This window comes from Primulina tabacum, chromosome 2 (genome assembly GCF_025594145.1).
Source record: "Primulina tabacum isolate GXHZ01 chromosome 2, ASM2559414v2, whole genome shotgun sequence".
In the NCBI taxonomy this organism is placed as follows: Eukaryota; Viridiplantae; Streptophyta; class Magnoliopsida; order Lamiales; family Gesneriaceae; genus Primulina; species Primulina tabacum.
The window spans coordinates 26,344,991-26,367,894 of NC_134551.1; the positions used below are offsets into that span (position 1 = coordinate 26,344,991).

Sequence of the window (22,904 nt, forward strand, 5' to 3'; positions counted from 1 at the left end):
TTATTCTGATTCTCCTAACATGTGTCAGTGAGGGAATGACGATACACACGACACACTTCGGGGCACTTTTGGCTTGTCTTCCACAATGATTTGGACAAAACCCAAAACATGAAAGTTGTAGCATTATACTTAGCTTTCTAATGGTGGTGGTCTCACACAATTTGGATCAATATTCAAATAATTATGCTAAAACCCGTAAAAACTGCCATATTTTCATCTCATTTCCTACCAACTTCATTACACTATTTCCACCTACACTTCTTCCTATCACTATTTAGACATATATTCATTCTCAATACACCATGAACAATATAAAAATCATGTTCAATCTCAATATTGATACCTTAATCATCACGTGAAATCTAATGAGCTAAATAACTATATAATAAACGACATAAACGCATTATTATCATTTGTATGAATAACCGGGCATTACATTAGTAGAGTCCAAATAATTAAATTAATTCAAGTGTTGAATTAATTAAATAATATTGGGCCTTGTAGAGCCCAATTAGAGATAATTATTAAACTAGTGGGCTTGAGTAAAATAAAGTAAGGTTTAATTAGTCTCAAATATGTTTGAGACATTTAAATAAAATTCCATGGGTCTTGTAATTGTTACAAGCCCAAATAGAATTTCATGCATGAGAGGTGAAGGGTTGGAGGCTACTTTTTCAACATCCAAGGCATGACATGCAAATGCTCAGTTTTACTTTTTCATACACAAGAAAAACACTCCTCCCTCTCTCCTAAAAAGATATGGCCGAAATTTTGAGGCTCCATTCCCTTCAAGTTTAGCTTCATCAATTGTTGATTGAAAGCATACTCTTCTCAAAGAAAATACCTTACATTTTCTAGTGCATGTGTGAGGTGGATTTAGCTTGTTCGTGGTAGGCTTGATTTTGAGCAAGGAGTGCTCAAGAGAGGCTTGTAGATCAATCTTGCCATTGAAGAGCTTAGTTGTTTTACAACTAAGTTAGAGCCATAATGAATCTTTTAAGAATGATAAGGTAATTTTCTAAAACACTCTATGAATCGCGTTTTGTGTTTATTGTATTTGCTATACACTATAGTTTAGGGTGCTCGTTTTTCTTGCTAGAAAATAATTTTTAAACTTCCGTTGCGCAAGCGGGCACCTTAACCGATCCTCTTTCAAATCTAACCCCAAGACAGCACCTTGAAACCACTAGGAGCCCCTAAACAATAAGGAACTGCAGCCCCTTGCACCAAAATTCAGAAAAATCGTGAACATCAATTATAGAATGCAAGAAACCACATGGAAACCGAAAATCTTTCATGGAAAAGCTTCGATCGAAAATTTTTATACATGAACCCAATCAACAGCATATAAAACATGTATGATGCGAGAAAAGATGATACAAAGCATGCCTGGTAAATATATATTTTGCAAGAAAACCGCAGAACGAGCGTCGGGAATCAAGCCAGGGAATTTTTCTTGAAGGAGAACTCCTTGGCCGAGTTAATCAGCTGCACTTCACGAGGAAAAATGCTGCTGAGGGAGGGTGTCGGCTGCTGAACATATTAGGTTTAGGTTTAGAGGTGTTTAGGTGGTAATTATATAGTAAAATAATAGATAATGGGCCCTAATTTGATAATTAAAAGTTTAAAAAAGATAATTTAGCCCAATAAGCTTAAAATTAGGCTCATTAAATCCAAACACACTCTCGAAAAATATTTCGTGTTGGAAAGTTTTTGAAAATAATAGTCGAACCCTCAAAAAGTCCCCCGATTCGATAAAATTTAACTACCGTTAAAAATTAAAATCATGCGTGTAAAAATACCCAATAAATCCCATTTTTGAAAAATAAACTTAAAAACATCTTAAATTAATTAATAAAAATTAATCGTGTAATAGAAATAATTTTCCTGAAAATTCACCGATATCCGTTCCTCGTTCGAGCGCAAAATGCATCTAGAAACTCTAATGTATGAACTTTTAAAATTTCATGAAATAAATCCTATCATGCATGAATTATGCATAAAAATAACTACACATAATTTAAAATAAAATCCTAGATTGCATGCATTCAGGTTACGTGATTTAAATTCATAGACCTTACACATATATTACTGTGAATACGTTATGTCAGGAGGTTATGAGTATTTCAACAGAGAAAATTCGGCAAAAATCCTGATTTGACTAGAAATCCAATATTCGTAATTTTTGATGGTTCAGTGGTGTTAATTCGATGTGGGTTTTAAATTCTGGAAATTATTTTGAAATGATTTTTGACGCAATTATCTCAATAATTTTGCAAAGTGATTATGGTCCAATGCTGATCTGGTCTACTACGAGAACTTAGTTTCTGACTATCGACTGGCCATGGAGGTAGCTGTCCATTCTGGACAAAAAAGAGGAGAAGATGCGACTCAAAATCAAACCCAAGCTGATGTTGATGCTGCTGATGAAGGGACTGTGAATTGAAAGGACCAAATGATACCATCTATCTGATATCTTTTATGTTTTGAACCTTGTTTTGCTTGCTTTTTCTTTTTATGTTCTGCTCTGTTAGGTTCTGCTTTCCCTGATGTGTTTCTGTTTTAATGAACTGTTAATGATATTTTGCAGGTGGTCTCCTGTGTTGCTAACACAACTAACAACACCCGTGCTAACTTGATTTTATTCAGGGGGAGAAAAATTAAGGGGAATTAACTGGAGTTTAACTTAGAAATTGAGTTTGATATCATTTCGTCCAGAAAGACAAAAAAGGGAGATTGAAGGGAAATATATTTTCGTATTAAATTTATTACCCAAGATTAATTTTTCCTTGTTGATATTGAATATTTAAATATGATTTTGTCTTTCTACATAATGTGATAATTATGCTAAGATTTTTGTGTTATGATATCTTTATTTAAAAAGGTTTTTTCTAATAAAACTCTTATTTTCCATATTGTGTAGGTTTCCGTGTTGATAAACCCTAGGGCTATAAATAAGATGATTCATCTCATGCAAGTGCGTGGACTTTTTTGCGCAGAAGCATATATACACTGTTGCACTTTTGCACGCCATGAGCTTTAGAGAAAATAATCTACAGGGTTTCTGTTGATCGAAGAGTGTTGAATTCACATGTTGCCGTGATTGTTGGAGACATCTGCAGACAACACCTGTGAAGGAGTTGGCTGAAGATTTGTTTTTGTTGTTCCAGTTTTTGGCTTCATGTTTTTTATTTCTTAATTATGTTTTAATGTTGTTCTTTGTTTTAGAAAGCATTTTATTTTCTCAACGTGTTGAGAAAATTGATTTTTGATTAAGATCAATAGTGTTGATTTTTGTGTAAACTCTTTGGTTTTCTAGTGATTATTTTTGTCCTGAGGCACCGCACATAAAATTCATTCTGGTCCATCTATTTATTTAAAGTTAATTTTTGTTACAAAGTTATATATTCTGCTGCATGTTTTCTGAAATGTCGTAACATTTCGCACAACACTTAATTATGATAAAACACAAATTTACTGTCACGTACGTACGTTTATACTCATCATTACTGTCAAACAAAATAGGTCTCAAACCTTACAAGGATTATTTTTTTAAGAAACATTAAGAGATAGGAATTGGACATATAGTGATGCTGATTGGGCATGATCAATTAATGATAAGAGATCTACATCTGGATATTGTACGTTTTCTATTGGAAAATCTGGTTGCTTGGGGAAGCAAAAATAAAATTTGGTTGCATGAAATAATGACGAGGCAGGATTCAAAGCAACGCACAAGGAATATGTGAAGTTATGTGGTTAAAATAAGTTTTAGAAAATATCATTGAATCTAGCTGTAAAGCTATATTGCGACCACAAATCAGTCATTAGCATTGCTCACAATCTGGTTTTACAAGATAGAACAAAACATCCAAAGGCTACCTTTTGAAGTTCAAGTGAACAAGTTGGACATAAACCACAGTTTTGTGCCAACTTGAAGGGGAATATTGATACATGTAGAAATCAAAGATCATAAGGGATTGATTTAAGTCCCGTTATACATGAGATTATATATTTCCTTATTTTGCTCCTTGCTTTCACTTTAAATAAATATGTATTGTGTTAAGCAAAGAAGAGAAATATAATGAAATAACGATTTCTCTTGTTCCAGTTTACTTTAGAATAAGAAAATTAGAAAGTTGGGGCATAATCTGAATATTCATATTTGAAGAATTATATAAATAAAAATTAATTCTTCCTGTCAAGTAATGTGGGATTTTGACTTCTTATCTTCATATTTTACTCAGCAGTCTCAATCTAACTGGACGAACTTCTGGCATGATAAGTTGTGAGAACTCACTTTCAACGTTACCGTGACTAATGATTCTCTAACTATACAATTCCATGACGAACACCATTGAACCATTCAAAATTTAGAAGAAAATTCTAACAATGGAGTGCTTTAAAGTTTTATCATTAACATTAATGAATACAGATTACACAGGTAAATTTTTTCCTCGACATAAAGGATTCATACGAGTTTGGTTAGTTCACTATTCTATATTTCATAACATTCATTCCCAGGGGCAGAATCAACTATTGACTTTCTTTTCCTAACTAACCATTGCCTCTGAATTTCTGTAGAGTCTAAATTTCTTAATAATTTAAAACTACAAGGTAACAGTCGATTTACAGGCAAATGGTGACCATCGAAACATGCTGCCATGGGAAAGGTAAGTTATGGCTGCCCACCACTAAGTTGACTCGTTAGTTACAGAACATTTGTCACTGTTAAACTTTCTATAGAATAGAACATAGGCAGCAGCTGACTTCACGTCTTCTTCATTGATCGGTGATATGTGACTGTCATCAAAATTGTACCACTTGTTTTCATCCAGAAGCTGCAGATAAAGTACAGAGATTAGAAGAATCATCCACACCCGATTCTTTAAGATGTAAAATAAAATCAGCTTCAGTGTGTCGAGTCTATACTTGACATACAATTAAGCATCTGAGGATGCTTCGTTTAACAGTAGAAAACACCCAAAGGAGTTGTGAAGTCAAATTAAAACCAATCCGTTAATTATTGTGCCAAGACACTATGAACATGGGAGTATAAACATAGAAGGAACATTGCAAACCTTAATGTGTGCAGTGTAATGCCCACTTCCCATGCTACCATAGTGATTTGTCAAGGCATAGAGTTCATAAATCTGTCTCTGAGTGTTGCTTTTACTTGCAACATAATTTGTCAAATCAAAGTAATGAATGGGAAAATTGACAAATGTGTCTAGCTTATGCTTCACAGATCGACTGTAAGAGAACCTTTTCAAATGAATGACAAGAACTTCAGGAAGCCTCCAAAGATCCAGCTTCTTACTAGCCTGGCGCCTCTCCTTACATTGAGGACAATACCTGCATCAAAACAAATGCAAACTTGCTACTCAAACACAATTTAGTCCATAATTTTGGGGTGTCTTGGAAGACACGATTTCAATCTTGAACAAACATGGAGATGTTTTTATAAAAATTTGCAGCCGTATGGCTGTTAAACAAATAACTAGTACATTAGAAGTGAAAGGGACATTGTAGTAAAGGAAATGATGAGGTTACCACATGTCCTCCGGGACCAATGGCTCTTCCCGTAGAAAAGATTCCAAGCAAGCATACAATGAGAGAGGTTCATTACGAGCTTTCTTGCCTAAATGTCCATATTTACAAACTTCTGGTAGGTTTTCTATTTGGCTAGTATCATAGCTTCCCAGAAGCTTCTGAGACCAGTCAAAAAAAACAAGTATTGACATAGAGGATGAGGACAACTTAACAACCTTATCATCACCCACAGTTAAATTAATGCAAGCATTGTTTTCATCAACAAACTGCAAAGGAAGTTTCAGTAAGGTCACTGGTTTCGAACTGCTGCCATTTCCTTTTCTTAGATCAGCAGTATTAGCATCTGCACAAGCTTCTGAAATACTGGCGGAATGAGATTCATCAAAAGTTGTCACTGATGCATTTCTAGAAGTAACAGCACCTAGATTTGTTGTTCTTAACATAGGTGAGAGCATTGTATGAACTATCAACTGTATATCACTTCTAGTAATTGTATCATCACACGAGATTGGTGAAACAAGAGGTGTTCCATAAGGTTTCCATCCCGGACCCCTATAACATAGAGATCAAAGAAGCAATATCAAAGAGATGTAAAAGTAATGCTGGATTCTAGGAGAATAATATGCATGAAGAAATTCTTCAATGCAGACTCTATATTGTGTTTCACATACTGTTCTTCCCGCCTGTGAATCAATTGTAGGAATTTTGTGTTCTTCAACACTTTTGAGATCTTGTAGGCAGTAAGGTGATCATCATCTTTTATGGAAGATAATGATATCAATGGATCCTCCAGGAACCGGTAAATCAAATGGCCTCTTATCTAGAACAATGCAACAAAAAAATATTCAGGAAAAAAAATCCATGAAGAAACATGAGATTACCACAGAATTTATACTTTGCCAATGTAACGCCCCGAAAATTTAAAGGTCCACGCGAACCACATGCATGCAATTATTAAATTCTCTTGTATTTTAATTAAATATTTTAATTGCATAAATCAATTATGTGGCGCATATTTGCATGTTTAAAATATATTTTTCTCCATGTTGCATTAAAATGTATTTTTAAAAGTTATTCGAGTTGCGATCGAGGAACGGAGACCGAGAGCTGAAAAATAGAAAATATTTTTATTAAATAATTGTTTTTAATTATTTAAAATATGGGTGATGCTTTTTATTATTTTTGAAAATAAGGGATTTTGAGGTGATTTTACAAGGGACATAATTTTTATCGGTGTTGGATTTTCAACAAAATACGAACGTTTTGGCAACCCGGCTATTAAATTCACAAACTATTTTTACAAAAACTATTTTAATATTTTAATTAAATTCTAATTAAGCATTAATGGACCTAAATTTATGCTTAATGGGCCTAAGCTTAATTAAGGAATTATTAACTATAAAATAAGCTAAACCCACACCAAACCCTCACTTATCACACGCCACTTTCATAATTCAGCACACCAATTCCCCCAAATCATAATACACGATACACACATAGAATATTTTGAAGAGAAAAGTTCGAAATTTCAAGGAGGATTCAGCCTAGGTTTCTTGTCGCCGTTCTTCGCAATCGTCAACGTAAATTCGTGCGTAAATTACGCAAAGGCACGCCTTAATCTCCTTTTTCTCATCTTTCACACCATATTATTTGTTTGATACATGATTGTATGCAAAAAATGATACAACTTTTATATTTTCGTTTTTATGGCTATACATGCACAAAACTAGTGTTTTCATCTTTTAAAACTCCTCATAATGATGCACAAAGGGGCTGCCATGGTAGGGGTACTTGAAGAGATGTTTTTTCACATGTTTAAGGGTCCCTAAGTGTATGTTTAAGGGCTGAAAAAAATAGGGAAGGAATAAAAACTAAAATAGACTCCTCCTTAAGGGAAAGGACTCTTCGACTAGGAGTCTTTGAGGGTTACGGCTGCTAGCTGCGGTTAGAGAGGGTCCAGTAGACTTAAGTGGGCTGCATAGGAGGGATGGGTAGAGGCTGGACATGGTGGATAAGGGCTGGAGGCGAAGCTAGCCTAGGTTCGAATCATATTAGGAACAGGACTCTTGTGCAGAAAAATTCAGTAGCTTCCTAGGCTTGTTTAAGGGACTTAAAGGGCTGGAATTTGGTTGTATATGGTTTAGTTAGGTGTTATTAAGCTTTGGTCCAAGTTTGGTAAAGTTTGGTTAAGTTTCGAGTCCATACGAGTCAAAACTGGGAAGTACGTCTAAGTTTAAGAACGAATAGGGAAACGCCTAGTTTTAAACTTTATAAAATTGTGAAAAATTATATTTAAGCTTAAATAATTATTAAAAGCCTAATTTTATATTAAGAATTGGTTTAATTCGGGATTAAAACGCAGTAATACGTCTTATATAAAGATTAATTTAAAAGTCCTCGATTTAAACTAAATAAAAATATGAAAAAAATCATGTAGGCTTATATAATTATTTGGAACATGTTATAGTCAATGAAATTAAGAAAATGTCAAAAACGGGAAATTTTACATCCAAGGGTAAAACGGTCATTTTACACCAAAAAATTAGTAAATGTCATGGCAGTGCCCTAAATGCTATTTTTATGATATTATGATTATTTTTAAAGGTTTATGAAATGTTCATGATTAAATTATGATTTTTAAATGTCTAAGTGATTTTTATGATTTAAGGAAGACATTTAAAAGACATGTTGCATGGCTTGGTTTCAAAAACAAAATGTTATGTTATGCATGATTTTTATAAAGTGATGAGAATGTAAATGTTGAAGGAAGTGAAGTGATTGTGACTAATTCGTTAATGATGGCGATGTCGTGAGGGTGATGGTCCCAGTGGGAGCCCGACGATCGTGTTTCCATTATTACGAATATGAGGTTATGAGGTTATGAGGTTTGAGGTAAGAATGGGAATATCGTGAGGGAAGAAGGCCCCAGAGGGAGCCCATTTATGGGAGAAGGCCCCAGAGGGAGCCCCGACGATCGTATTTCTATTCAATCATGATAGGCCAGGGCACAGTTGACCGGTGAGAGTGTTGCTAGGTATCCCCCGCCACCCAGTACTGTGGTTACATGTAGATGGATCCATCGACTTTTGAGGTTTGAGGAAAGTCACAATTAACGATCTGAATTCAACAAAGGAAAAAGAAAAGGAAAAGGAAAAATGTTTATGATCATGAAAAAATGTTTTATGTCATGTCATGTTGAGGAAAAAGGAAAAGGTTAAGGTTTATGTTATACATGTCATGAAAATGTTTATGCTTAGGGTTGATGCATCATTATGAAAATGTTTCTATTTAAAATTCATGCATCATAAAAGATTTACGAAAATGTTCATGTTTGAAGTTTATGCATCTTCATGAAAACGATATTTTAAGTACAAATATTTTTCACTGTTATATGTTGACTGTATTACGTATTACTTGCTATAAAGATGATGGTGTGTTGAGTCTTTAGACTCACTAGGTGAGGTTGAGGGTGAGCTTGACGGATGATTTGACTCCACTGAAGACGCACACAACCCGAGGACCAGCGCTTCTACTTTTTCCGCATTTACAATTTATGATTCATGATTTTAAGTTAAAGATTTTTAAGACTATTTATTTATGCTTTTGAGAGATTTTTGAGAGGTTTAGTATAGGCTATACTTTTCAAATTTATTGCTTTTTAGGTTTGATAACATGCGACGATTTCATTTTTATGACATTTTCACTTGATTTTTAAAATGCTAGTTGGATGATGTTTTATTTTAAAGGGTAAAATATTTATTTATATGAGGGTTATGTATATGGCCGAAAATTGAGTGTTAAAAAAAAAATTTCTAGTACTTTTAAAGCAATAAAAAAGGCAGACGTTTCAGCCAACCTCTGCAAGCAAGAGCTTCTCATTGATTTGCAAGGAACAAGCATTACTCAGTGCTTGAATCAAATCTCGGCAACGTCCCTGCTTTGGAACAGTAACAGACCACGCTGCTGGCAAAGCACTTCCGTCACAAGTAAAAACAGTTACTGTCATATTACGAGTGGTTGCGGGCTGAAGTGGCAGGGATAGATACATGAAAGGATCAAATGTAACTGAAACTTTACTACATAAAGGACAGACTAGAGTTGACTTGAATTGACCCTGCACAACAAAAGTGAGCAAGTAATTCTAATGCCATAATATTTTTAAAAATAAACACAAGAGACCAGAATCTATAATGAGGTGACAAATGAAAACGCTGGTAAAAAGTTCGTCACAGAAAATTACAGGATACAAAGACCAGAAGCAACAATGATCAAAAGGAACCATCATTTTCTAGCAACAAATTGTGTTATAAGGATCTGAACATACCAAAAGCAGGGGCATCAACTAGGCATTGACAAACCCCACAAACAGTACAGCCACGAGGTTGAAGAAGTAATTGACCAGTAATACGATTACTTACTTGGCACACATCCACAATGATCGAATCATTTCGAGCAATATGATTTGCCCAATACTCATCAGCAACTTCTTCATCAGGCCGGCCATCTGCATCTTTTGATTTTATATATGGCTTATGTTTGACACGATTCAGATCTTCATGAAGTCCATCTAACAAAAATGCAAGAAGTTCCTGCACAAAAAAGACAGCAATATACTGGTTGACTGATGGTGTTCATCAATATCAGTATAAATTCATTAAAGCTTTACATAAGGCACCGAACCTGTGAATCATGTTGACTGCATCCACTAAACTGTGGTGCAAAGCGAGCAAGCTTTGCTTTAAATGGCCTGGGCGCAACAGGTGCTCGCCCTGGTGCCCACAATTTTCTAAGTAAATCACCAAATGCTAAAGCAAGCTCACCCTGCAAAATATATCAAGATTCACAAAAAAGTGCATGTCAGAAGAAATCAATCAGAACACAGAATAATGCTAGAAACACGGTTCCATACACAGATTAACACTAGCTGACAAATCCTTGTATTGGTAGGTAAAGTGTAAACACCGTCAACATCACAAAAAGTCCATTTAAATGCACCCAAGATGTCGAGATTTAAGATACCATGAATTAGTATTCATTATTAAAAAATTAGTTAAAAAATGGATCTTGAGTGGATAACTTACGTATGAGCTTTGTCACAAATGTATAGCAGAATTTGGATTCACTCCTTTAAAACTCAAATATTTATTTTAAAAAAAACTAAATGATTTCAACCGAATGTCTTACATATTTCGAATAAAGCTTCGAAAATATGAGCATGTGTACTAATTCTTATCATTGCTTCTGAAACTTACAACCATGCCCAGAGGATTCTGTCTGTTGATTTCTTGATGGTAATTTTCACGAAAATACCGCGCGAATTCTGGTGTATGAACAAGACACTGTATTGCACTATTCATAAAACAAGTGTTTCCAAGATTCAACAGTCCAGTGAGACCGCAAGAAGACCCCCTTGTACTAACCCCACTTGGTCCATATGCCTTCTCCGTATTTAAATTTTGAGCTTGGGACAATTCTGCATTGCCATTTGTTGATGTGTATTTACTTGAAGACACAGCTTCGGAAATTGGTACACTTGACTGTGAAGGTACAACAGCCACATTTCCGTTATCGACGGATCCGTTTTCCCGAATGGAATTCATGCCATCATCAATATTACTATTTACAACCTCCACCAAAATCTGTTTCGGTCATGAGGAAAAAAATCAAACATCAGAATATTGTGCCTATGTTACACTAAAAGACCACAGGCATCTATCAATCAGGTAAAGTTCACAGCAAATAAAGAAATGGTAGACAAACATGATCATCAAGTCAACTTTGAATATAATGTTAAATTATTCAAGTTCCTATAATCCGGAAAAAAGAACCAAAAGACAGATAACTAAGTTGAACAAAGGGAAACCAAAAAAATTCATTTGTCAAGGCATACAATACATGCAAAGATACAAAATTTTTTTTCCTCTCTGAAAGATACAAAATTATATTATAAGGAAAGGGGAAACATTAGCAAATCAGGCACAAGCACCTTAAGGGCAATATAAAAATGCTGAGAATTCATAAAAAAACAAATCAGACACAAAAAGTGTTTTACCAAGACATACCAAGGCACTCAGCAATTAAAAAAAAAAAAACTACTGGGAAAGCAGAAGAAAAAAATGCTTATAATTTTTAACTGAGCTAAACTAGTGCATCAAGAAAGACATTCTCGAAACTTCTACGATTCATCAGCAAGTATAAAGAACTACTATAGTAATATTTCTTTTGATAAATTAACATTGCATTCAGTCAAAATATTCTAAAGATTTAACAATAGTCTATTTTTTGCCCGCAAAAGAAATTTTACATTCATAGAAAGGGAGAAACATACAGAAATCAGGCACAGAAATCACAAAGGGCAATATAAAAATCCTGCGAACTCACAAAAAGTAAATCAGACACAAAAAGTATTTTACCAAGGTACTTGGTTTTTCTTTTCTTCGTTTAAAAAAAATACTGGAAAAACAGAAGAAAATAAAGGCCTATAATTTTTAATCGATCTTAACTCATGCATCAAGAAAGACATTCTCGAAACTTCTACAATTCATCAGGAAGTACAAAGAATGTCCACTGTAATATTTCTTTCAATAAAATAACATTGCATTCAGTAAAAATATTCTTAAAATTTGGTGATAGTGAAACTTTGCGTTCATAGACAACAAGAATATGAAGAAAAAAAGTTGACAACCAATAAATTTGCAAAAATACCTTCAGAATAAAAACCCAAAACTCCACCCCAGAACCCAAATGTCATGCATGCCTACATCGACCAACAAGGACAATGAAAAGAACGGTAATCCGCTTCAAAGACTGCTTCAACAAAAGAACATAATATGCACACATTGTGTCAAAATTTAAAATTGGTAAACATATCAATTAACCAATAATAGGCGATCTGCAAGAAACTTCGTGCAGAGTTGAAAACAAGAGTTTCATTCAAAAGATATTTGACGTCGCTTCTCGAAACACTATGATTTATGCCAAACAAAATTATGACATGAGCAGACATCTGAGCATAGATTTTTAAATGGGACATGTGAATATGATAGTTCAGCTTAAGGTCCAACAAAAAGCACTCTCACATAAACATGATTTTGGCAGATATAGCAGTTACACAGAATAGGAGGTGAAACATAAACACCCACATCCTGATCCATCTGGATATTTGCATCATCGAGCGTCTTTTCCATGTCACTCATCAATGTGTGCTTTCTGAGACTGAAGTAATCCAAATGTACACCTGAGCAAGGAAATTAATACGAGTAAATTTATCATCATAAGTTTAAGAAAACAAAGACAATCGAAAACAACGTAACAACATAAAGGGACAATATCTTACTTGCTTCGAGTTAAGATCAAAAGTCTCATAAGCTCTTTGGTGAAGTTTGCCAATTGTTTCCTGCCAGATGAAACTCAGTGCAACAGATACTAAAAAATAGGCAGCCATTGGGGAAGACTAATACATAAATTGTCTTATTCCCTTTGAGAGCAGGGAATACAACTGCTATACCTTTTTGCTTATTCTTATGACAGAACTGGCACCTTTTGGCATCAAATGCAACTGAAGCCGTAGAGGATACACTTCTACAGACAATTCTGTTTGTGAAAGGCCAGTGCTGATAACTTTTCGGGCCAATACAGGACCACCTCCATACCTAAAGTCAGCAAAGGCCAATATTAAATCCCTTTTATATTAATCCGTTAATCTAACCATGGTTTACAATTGAACCTAATACAACTCACTCACATTATAATGACATCAGAGCATACATTTAATTATATTTTATGGCAAACAAATCTAGCTGACTTTTACATGCTTTATATCCACAATGAAAGAAAACTTAGTTATTTCCACTTCTGGATTATATATTATATACATAATGAGCCCTAATCTTGAAGGGATGTTCCTCTGAAGTAGTATACAATTAAATTTATTTCTAACGCTCTTCAATTCAACAGCTCGAGAGAAACCATAAATCACTTGAAATTGGAGAAGTTTAATTTCAGTTTACCAGTAAAACAGTAGCGGACTTTGTAGACATAAGTCTCTTATAAATATTACATAAGAATCTGGCCAGTTTTACATAGCCTGTAAAAATAATGAATCGGGCATAAAGAATTACCAAAAGAAGAAACAAGCAGACAGCATCTTTTCAGATCAAGGCTCTCCAATCAATTGGTCACGCTTAAGAAGAAGCCAAAGAAAATCAATAAATTATCAGTGGATAAGTTCTCTTTTACCATTTTACCCTTCTCTCTTTCTTGCTCTCTTCGACTTCTATTCAAAGAGGAACTGAGAAAATCAAGACCATTGCATAGGTCAAGATACCGAAATTTAAAATTAAGCAAACCAACCTAGAATCTTAAAATGTTAACATATTTCAGAGAATCCTTATCAAATGACATGACTGAAAAAATTGCTTTTTGGAGAAATAATTCCTTTTTAATTATCAGTCATGTTGCATCATAAACTGGACATGCTAAACTTAGGACAAACAAAATTGAACATTAAAACTTGAAATGATTAACACTCCAAGTTCATGTAGTTTCTCAACACACTTTTTCCAACAATATGCAGCCAAAAGAAATTAATGTTCACAGTCTAACGATAATTTGAACCTATATAAGCCTGTAGACCGGCACTTTTACTAAGAATAGAACCTACATGTTGCTTGTCTCTTAAGACAAGATGCATCGAAGTTGAGAAAAATGAGAGACCAAGAGAAATGGGACAAGTGAGAAACCACAAACGAGATACATTGCCACGCAAAATGAACTGATTGTAAAAGATGACTCAAACAACTGATATTTTTTCAAGAAAACGAGACAAATTGCTAACAGTTTTCTGCGGTCTTTGGTGAAATGATCTTTCTTCTTTTTGCTTCTTTTCTTTAGGACACCTTTTTCACTTTGTGAATCTTATTGAGTGAGAAAACTAAAATAGTTTAAGTGATAGACTACTGGCAACACTGCAATAATGATGATTTAAAGTTTGTGAGTGTAATGACCCAAATCCTTATTTTGAATAAAGTACAAATTAAGAGATAACTAAAGAATTGTTAATTAAGTATTATTAAGGAATTGATAATTCGAGATCGAGCTATTGCAATCCACCATATTTAAAATAGACAGCCCGATCTACTTCAGACTACATTATTCCGAGAAATCCAACTAGACAAATGAGATTCTAACACGTGGCTGATAAGATTGATTCGGATTTTCTGAACTAGTCCGGATGCAACCTATAAATAGAAGTTGATTTCTTTTATTACACCGGAGATTCATCTCAGGATTTTCTCAGGCCGCCATCATTGACACATCTGACATGTAAGAATGTGCAGTTCGAATGCCACGTGATTGTGAAAATAGTTATAATGAACTGTGTCAACGTTTGACAACTGCACCAGTTTTAGCTCTGCCATCTGGATTAGGAGGGTACATTGTGTACACTGATGCATCACTTCAAGGACTTTGGTGTGTTTTAACTCAGGATGGTCATGTGATTGCATATGCATCCATACAGTTGAAGAAGCATGAAGAGAAATATCCAGTTCATGATCTGGAATTGGCAGCGATTGTGTTTGCTTTCAAAATCTGCCGACATTATCTCTACGGAGAGAAATTTGAGATTTTTACAGATCACAAGAGTTTGAAGTATATCTTCACTCAAGCACTGTTGAATATGCGCCAATGAAGATGGATGGATTTGTTAAAGGATTATGATTGCGAAATCAAGTATCATCCAGGATCAGCGAATCTTACAGCAGATGCTCTTAGTTGCAAGGGGAGATTATCTGCACTTCAGACAAGTTTCATATCAAGTGTAATCCAAGATTGTTGTTATCTGGGATTTCACTTCCGTCATAAGAAATGAATGGAACACATTCGAGTAACGAGCATTTTATCTGAACCGACGTTGTATGCCAAAATTAGAGAAGCTCAGTTTTCTGACCCGAAAGTGGAAAAGTTAGCAAGGCTAGCTAACGGAGACAACACATCTGGCTTTGCGTTTCAAACAGATGGAACCTTGTGTCTGTCTGTCAGGAAGAATCGTAGTTCCAGAAGATTCTAAATTAAGAGACGAGATTTTATCTCAGGCCGACAGGAGTAAGTTGAGTATCCACCCTGAAGCATGAAAATGTATAAGGATTTGAAGACCAAGTTTTGGTGGAAAGGTATGAAGAAAAGTGTTTACCAGTTTGTAGTCAAGTGTTTGGTTTGTCAGCAAGTGAACCTGAACATCGACGACCAGGAGGATTACTTCAGAATCTTCCTATCCCTGAGTTGAAGTGGGAGGCATGTGACGATAGATTTTGTCACCCACTTGTCATTGTTTTCTAAGAATTGTGATGCCATTTGGGTTGTTGTGGACCGACTGACTAAGTCAGCACATTTCATTCCGTATAGTCGGGAATATAGTTGCAATCGCATGGCAAGACTATACATCCAAGAGATTCTTAAATATCATGGTGTGCCAACAAGTATAGTCAGTGACAGAGACCCACGCTTTACCTCAAGATTCTGGGGAAGTTCTCAAGAAGCGTTGGGAACGACATTGAGTCTGAGTACTGCCTATCATCCAGAGACCGATGGTCAGTCTGAGAGGACTATTCAGACACTCAAGGACATGTTGTGTGCTTGTGCTCTGGATTTTGGACCAGCATGGCATGATCATCTGCCGCTTGTGGAGTTTGCATATAACAATAGCTAACACGGCAGCATTGGTATGGCTCCGTTCGAAGCATTTTATGGTAGACGTTGTCGTACTCCAATGTTTTGGGACGAAGTAGGAGAACGACAAGTGCAAGGACCTGAATTAGTGCAACAAGCTATTGACCAAGTGAAATTGATCAAGAAGAGAATTAAAACTGCACAAGATCGTCAATCGAGTTATGCGAATACCAAGCGTAGACCTCTACAGTTTCAGTCAGGGGAAAAAAAAATTTCTTAAAGTTTCACTATTCCGCAGGGTGATGAGATTTGGACTCAAGGGAAAATTAGCCCCAAGATTTATCGGACCTTTTGAGATCTTGGAATGTGTTGGAAATTTGGCATATCGATTGGCTTTGCCGCCGTATCTGTCCATCATTCATAATGTCTTTCATGTATCGTTGCTACGATGGTATGTGGCAGATGAATCGCACGTTCTTGGTCCGACAGATGTTCAACTTGAAGAAGACTTGACTTATGTCGAGCTGTCGCTTTTAATCCTGGGTAGGAAAGAGAAAAACCTAATAAACAAGACCATTCCACTTGTTCTAGTGCAATGGCAATGCCGAGGTACTGCAGAGGCGACTTGGGAGTTAGAGAGTCGTATGCGCTCAGAGTATCCACATTTGTTTTGAGTTGTATCTTTGTAATCATGAGTTGTATTTTATTCAGTTTTATTGTACTTCATTTCTGATTTCGATGACGAAATCTTTGCAAAGAGGGGAGGATGTAATGACCCGAATCCTTATTTTGAATCAAGTACAAATTAAGAGATAATTAAAGAGTTGTTAATTAAGTATTATTAAGGAATTGATAATTCGAGATCAAGCTGTTGGGATCCACCGAATTTAAAATGGACAACCCGATCAACTTCAGATTACATTATCCCGAGAAAATCTAACTAGACAAATGAGATTCTGACACGTGGCAGATAAGATTAATTCGGATTTTCTGAACTAGTCCGGATGCAACCTATAAATGGAAGCTGATTTCTTTTGTTTCCTACACCGCATTCTTCAGAAAGAGTTCTAGCCTTATACCTTAGGTTTTCTATCCAGTTTCTAAGGCACTTTGGTGTCGGGAAGTTTCGGAGCTAGTGTCGACTCAAGGAGGGGTCGGTGAACTGAGATCGAAACATCATCAGCGGGCTGACGACGGACGCAGGTATAATCCTAAAGCCTTAAATAGTGATTTAAGGATCATTAGGGAGAACTTTGTAGCATGTTTGATAATTCAGGATCTGGTTTGATAGTGATTTTATTATGTTGGTATTGTCTAGGTTCAAAGCTTTCTGTCAGATTGTTTTAGTGAGGTACGTGATGTATTCACAGAGATATCCAAGCATAGCATACACACTTATATGCTACATATTTATCTGTTGCATGATACATGTTTTACTGGTTTGGCATATTATGCATGACATATCATGTTGAGCCTGATATCTTTTTAGATATATCTCGTTTGTTAAGGCCGCTCAGCCCTATTCTGTATTGTGGACGATGGGGCATCGAGAGCTACAGTGTCCGACGAGACCCGCAGGCTCTGATGACCTGGACATTGTAGGTCCACGTCTTGATGTGAGTGTGGGAGCCAAAACATGCACACGGCAGATCAGAGACTACACACTCAGGCGTCTCTAGACTGAGCATGAGATTCTTGTCTTGATCCTCCGAGCATATTGCATTTCGCATGCATCATATCAGTCTGTATAACCATACATTCTCGTATTGGGCGATTGTCGTTCACGTCCTTGTTTTCATCTTGGACACCCCATTCCATGGGGCAGGTCTTAGGTTGGACGGTTCGGACGGACAGGATAGTGGCTAGAGCATTTGGGTTTTCGGTGGTGATCCAGTGGAGGTTTTATGTGGTTTATCGTTTTCTTGTTCAGAATTATGTTTTCAATATGGTTGTATTAATGTTTAAAACTGTTGTTATTGTTCTGTTTTCGTTTGGGTTATAAGATGGTTAAGTATTTGGTTTCCGCTGTTTAATTGTTGTTATTAAATTTAATGTTGCATGTTTATTAGTCTCTTTAGTAGTGGCTCGGGTAAGGGCGCTACAGTGAGACTCTGGTATCAAGGTCCTACACCCTTCTTTCCATACTCAAAATCATCATGACCATGATGGCAATTGAATAGTTAAAGATATTGGGAAAATTGGCATTTTTATAATTTTTCAAATAAGTTAATAGACCTTCAAGCAGGTATTCAGTGTAATTGCACAAAAGGAAATCCAGCTTTGAGATAGAAACTTATAGAGAGCTACAAATACTGAACATTATGGGCACAGCTGGACAAGTACCTTAAAGGAAAAACATTTAGTTCATTGCTAATTGGAAACATTGAGAAACACAAGTTTGGAAGTCGATTGCAAACCACGAGTTTGGATTGGGACAATATCTTATCCTTTGAATGTATGCTTTTATCATTTCGAAAGAAATTTGTTTCTTGGTAGAACCATAACAAATACATGTCAACAACCCACATTTTCAGAAATTGAAGTTGGTGGTCATGGGTTTATTCCACCAAACTTTAGTGTTTACACACATGTAACCACAAGGAAACCTTTCAAGAGGTCTTATGATAAAGACATTTGTCCAGAACACCAAAATAGGGCCAATTTACTGAGAAAGAGATTTACTTTTGATAAGTATCTGTTTTCTCGCATATATATTCAGGTAATTGTTTTAAATATATGAACAAAATATCATAGACGTGTGTGAACATATGTATGTATAACATGTTATGGAATGTCAGAATAAGTTAAAGTAATGATTACTCACCACATAGACAATTGATTCCAGACTTCTTGGGGAAGCAATATATAGTCGGTACCTTCAACTAAGGTATCATGAAGCTCAATGTCCATATCAGAATCCTTAGACACAGTTTCATCTACTAAGTCCGAATTGTTAATGCAAGATGGCCTCTTTAACGCACTCGAGCCAACTGACTCATGATTCTCAGAAGAAGATCCATCATTGACGATACTTGACTGGTTTTGGTTCACATATTCAAGCCAATCATGCCACCATCTACCAGTTTCCAAAATTAAACAAGTCAAAGAAACATATTATTTTACCCAAAAGAAAAGAATGTCTGATCGGACTAAGCCTAATGAATGGAAATAACAAAATGGAACTTGTGAATTTTTTTATACCAAAATAGGAAAACACACAAGGGGCAAATAATTCCAAAGATCGAAAAAGATGCAGCGTGGTAAAAAAAGGAATTTTCAGGTCATTCAGTTGAGTTTCTGCTACCTCAATATAATTAATAAAAAGGGAGACTCTGCTAGGTGCTTCAACTTTGTTAATAAGACCATAAACTAGATAGAAGTGGCCTCCCTGACTGATTTGACCAGGAAAAAAAACCCATTCACACACTTTGTTAACAAGCCTTTTAGGGGAAACTGTAGCAAACTTGTGGATATCCATCAAGCCCATTCAGTGACATTTATTGGTTGGATACAAGAGTCGAGACGATAATTTTGATGGATTTCCATTTCTGATAGTTGTCCACATCTAACTCGGACATTCTAAATGCATTCAACGTGATTATTATTACTGCAAAGTTTAGGGAAATGCATAACACAATCATGATTCGCTGTCGCAGGCATGAAACGGCCGAAACGGAGACAGTAGCTGAAGCAACAAGGTTCCTTGGCTTAAATGGTGAATGACATTAACACTGTTTTCTGAAGGAATATCACCGACTTCTCGGCCGTTGCGGAATAGAACAGCCATCATTGCTGTTCCAGAACGGTCTTTGAATTTTTTTTCAAAATTTTCAATTTTTTAATTATATTTTTTTCCCATTAGATATTGTTCAAAATTTATAGGTCTTTGGTTGTTATTTAAAAAAAAAAACTGTGACAGTTATTGTGACCGTTCCGAGAATGCACGCGGAACCATGGATACAATCCATTTAGATGATGACCGTTGACGACTACCACAACCGTTTCGGGCGAACCTTGGATACAATCCATTTAATTGATGAGTCTGGAGTCCCATTGAAACTGATTTTAGATGTTCCTATATTTAAGTAACTTAGCATATCCGACGTCTAAATCCACAATGTGTAGATAGAAGCAAAGTAAAAACCATCTCCATTCCTTTCAGTTTGCGGATATTTGTAAAGCCAACCGTAATAGAAGTTCAAAACCACTAAAATGAACTCCGTATTGAAAGGCAAACATCAGCTAAGCACACTGATGAAGTGGAAAACCGCAAACAAAAAACTTACACTATTAAGCACTCTTAAACCCAAAGTATTTTTTTCTGAGAAGAAGCGAAGTTAAAAGGTTAAAACGCATATTCAAAGACATCATAGACTAGTAACGAAAACTAATCAATGAAAAAGACATAATGAAAACAAATAGCAAGGTTTATCGAATATTCATACACTAAATAGTTTCAGAGTAATACCTTTGAGTGATTAAATAAAAATTATCGCCAGATTTTGTTTGTGCTTCGGCGGCGACAGTCATATCTCTAATGCTTTGTTTCTCTCCCTCGGGCGTCAGCTTTTCCGCCACCTCCGCCATTTCTCAACCTTTTTCTCTACGCAGAGAAATTGAACAAAAATTTCAACCAAAAGTCCTTTTTCTCGTGAAGAAGGGGCCCTGAAATTAAACTCGAGTATTTTCAGCGATGAATTAAATCCCGGAGCGTAACCAGTGTGGAGGAGTGAAGTCAGTTTTCTCTTCCAGTGGTGAGGAAAGGGTTTTGGTTTATTTCCCTTCTTTTCTTCTTCTTGTTTAAATGCTTTGGCTTTATATTATAAAACAAAATAAAAATAATATAAAATTGTAAACTTTTCTAAAAAAAAATATTATTTATTTGAATTTTATGCATATTTGCAGTGTGGATGATTGTTTAGAACTAGTATGTTGTGGTGATTTTTTGCTTTGGCATGCCTATTATTTGGATTCATTTATCTGAGAAAATGTGAAGAAGGAAGAGGTTCACCGTTTAAACATATTGAATATTGGAACTGATGTGACCACAATGGTTGATGTCATTTATAACTTCTCTTCTTCAATGTCTTTTGTGGTTTAAACATGTGCACACATTCTCCAGACTTTATATAGAACATCGACATGAAATTTCAACATTATCCACACTAGTCTAATCAATTGGCGTATTTTCTTGATACACAGACTTTTCGCTGGTCGAATAGTGTATTTGACGATTTCTGTGGGGACCCGAACGCTAATCATGTTCTTAATCGTCATTGGGACTATTTAATCAATTATAATAAACAGGGTCTAATTTTTTTTTTCAAATTGCGGAACGTAATGGAATAAAACTTATATACATCTCAGTATAAAATGAAGTACAAGTCCTGTACCGTCTACAAATCAGTAAAAACTAAGGTTCAACATCTAATTATCAAGTGTCAAAACCCAATATACATCAAAGCCCGAAGTCTCCACTCTATCACGATCTCTCCTCATCTCCTAGACCCTGATCCTGTCCCACCTGTTGTCATGTACACATACAAACAAGACAACAGCCGGAGAATTCCGGTTAGAAATACATCCCAGTATAAATCAACGAACATGCAATCATTTAATCAATAAAAAAAAGCATGTAACAGATAACAGTAATATATATCAAAGTCTGAAAACATAATCAATATAAAATTGTTAATCGTACTCGTGACTCCACGACTCAGACTAGACTCAATCCTAGTCTAGGGATCCCGATTTCCAGATGTGGTATTCCTATATCGACCAACAGTAATAGAAGAAACTCCGATTCTATCCACGTCGATATAACCAAACATCCAGTGTCTTGACCTAACCGTCACAGACTTTGGCGTTTTCACCAATTTCCTATCTTGTGACATCGTGCAATGTGCCCGTTGACGATCTCACCACTATCAGGTGCTTCTGTCACAAGATCACTCGTCTAATACTCGTCGAATACACGCTTCCTATAAATCAATAGAACAAGCATATCAAATCAAATCAATAAACACAATCATAATAATAAGTATGTGATTTAGGGAAACTCAAGTATATCAAACTATACTCAAGTCGATCTCCCGGTACCACATTGACTTATACCTTTCGTCTGTAGTCTTGGGCTGAAGCAATATCAGTTCTAAACTCAAGACTGTCTCTGTAAATCTGAAACGACATATCGAGAATCATAATATCAATGTTTTCTATTCTCAATTCAATACTGACTCTGATTAATCTGGATTTAAGTCAAATCAACAGCATAACGGCACAATCTCAGTATCCCCGTCAATACCAAATCAACAGACATCAATTACAAATCATAACTCATATCCAATACAATCTGTAATTCATTCATAATCGAAATCTGTCCGATTTCAAATCAATATAATCAGAAAATCATAACAATTCCATAATCAGTATGTTTCTCAATCTACTTCGATTCTACGATGTCTAACATGTCAAGAACATCATATATGAATCATATCAAATTCCTACAACATCATATTTTCAAGTGATGATAGAACTCAGTAAAACTTACGTCTAGTTGTAGCCTGCGTTGATAGGAACACAGTACTGAAGTCGGATTCTAATTCGGACGGACGGATTTCTCACAAACTGAATTCTAAATCATGAATTGGAAATCTTCTTCGAAGCTCTCGTTTTCCTCTTGT

The 22,904-nt window shown here is 35.5% G+C and overlaps 1 protein-coding gene and 2 long non-coding RNA genes across 3 annotated transcripts; 1 reads left to right on the forward strand and 2 right to left on the reverse strand.

Moving 5' to 3' along the window:
• Positions 1-4,398: 4,398 nt before the first annotated feature.
• On the reverse strand, positions 4,399-21,010 carry LOC142531395 (ubiquitin carboxyl-terminal hydrolase 5-like). The gene is made up of 13 exons (XM_075637506.1): positions 20,690-21,010; positions 19,046-19,297; positions 13,061-13,205; positions 12,879-12,949; positions 12,696-12,780; positions 10,806-11,192; positions 10,234-10,374; positions 9,972-10,142; positions 9,410-9,667; positions 6,204-6,373; positions 5,554-6,105; positions 5,082-5,355; positions 4,399-4,841 (listed from the first exon to the last, which is right to left on the reverse strand). Exons 1-13 carry the CDS (start codon positions 20,806-20,808, stop codon positions 4,695-4,697), a joined length of 2,772 nt encoding a protein of 923 aa, XP_075493621.1. The 5' UTR covers positions 20,809-21,010; the 3' UTR covers positions 4,399-4,694.
• Positions 15,868-18,320, forward strand: LOC142531408 (uncharacterized). Its single transcript, XR_012816279.1, has 3 exons — positions 15,868-17,424; positions 17,540-17,572; positions 18,047-18,320. It is a non-coding gene; the product is annotated as an uncharacterized LOC142531408 (long non-coding RNA).
• LOC142531401 (uncharacterized) lies at positions 17,267-18,025 on the reverse strand. The gene is made up of 2 exons (XR_012816278.1): positions 17,474-18,025; positions 17,267-17,432 (listed from the first exon to the last, which is right to left on the reverse strand). It is a non-coding gene; the product is annotated as an uncharacterized LOC142531401 (long non-coding RNA).
• Positions 21,011-22,904: the final 1,894 nt, after the last annotated feature.

Excerpts from the sequence above, each read along its gene's own strand:
- LOC142531395 (XM_075637506.1), bottom strand. The coding sequence starts at position 20,808 with ATGGCGGAGGTGGCGGAAAAGCTGACGCCCGAGGGAGAGAAACAAAGC. Across the intron at positions 13,206-19,045 it reads TGGAATCAATTGTCTATGTG|GTATGGAGGTGGTCCTGTAT; the intron begins GTGAGTAATCAT and ends TGCTGACTTTAG. Across the intron at positions 4,842-5,081 it reads ATTACACTGCACACATTAAG|CTTCTGGATGAAAACAAGTG; the intron begins GTTTGCAATGTT and ends CTTTATCTGCAG.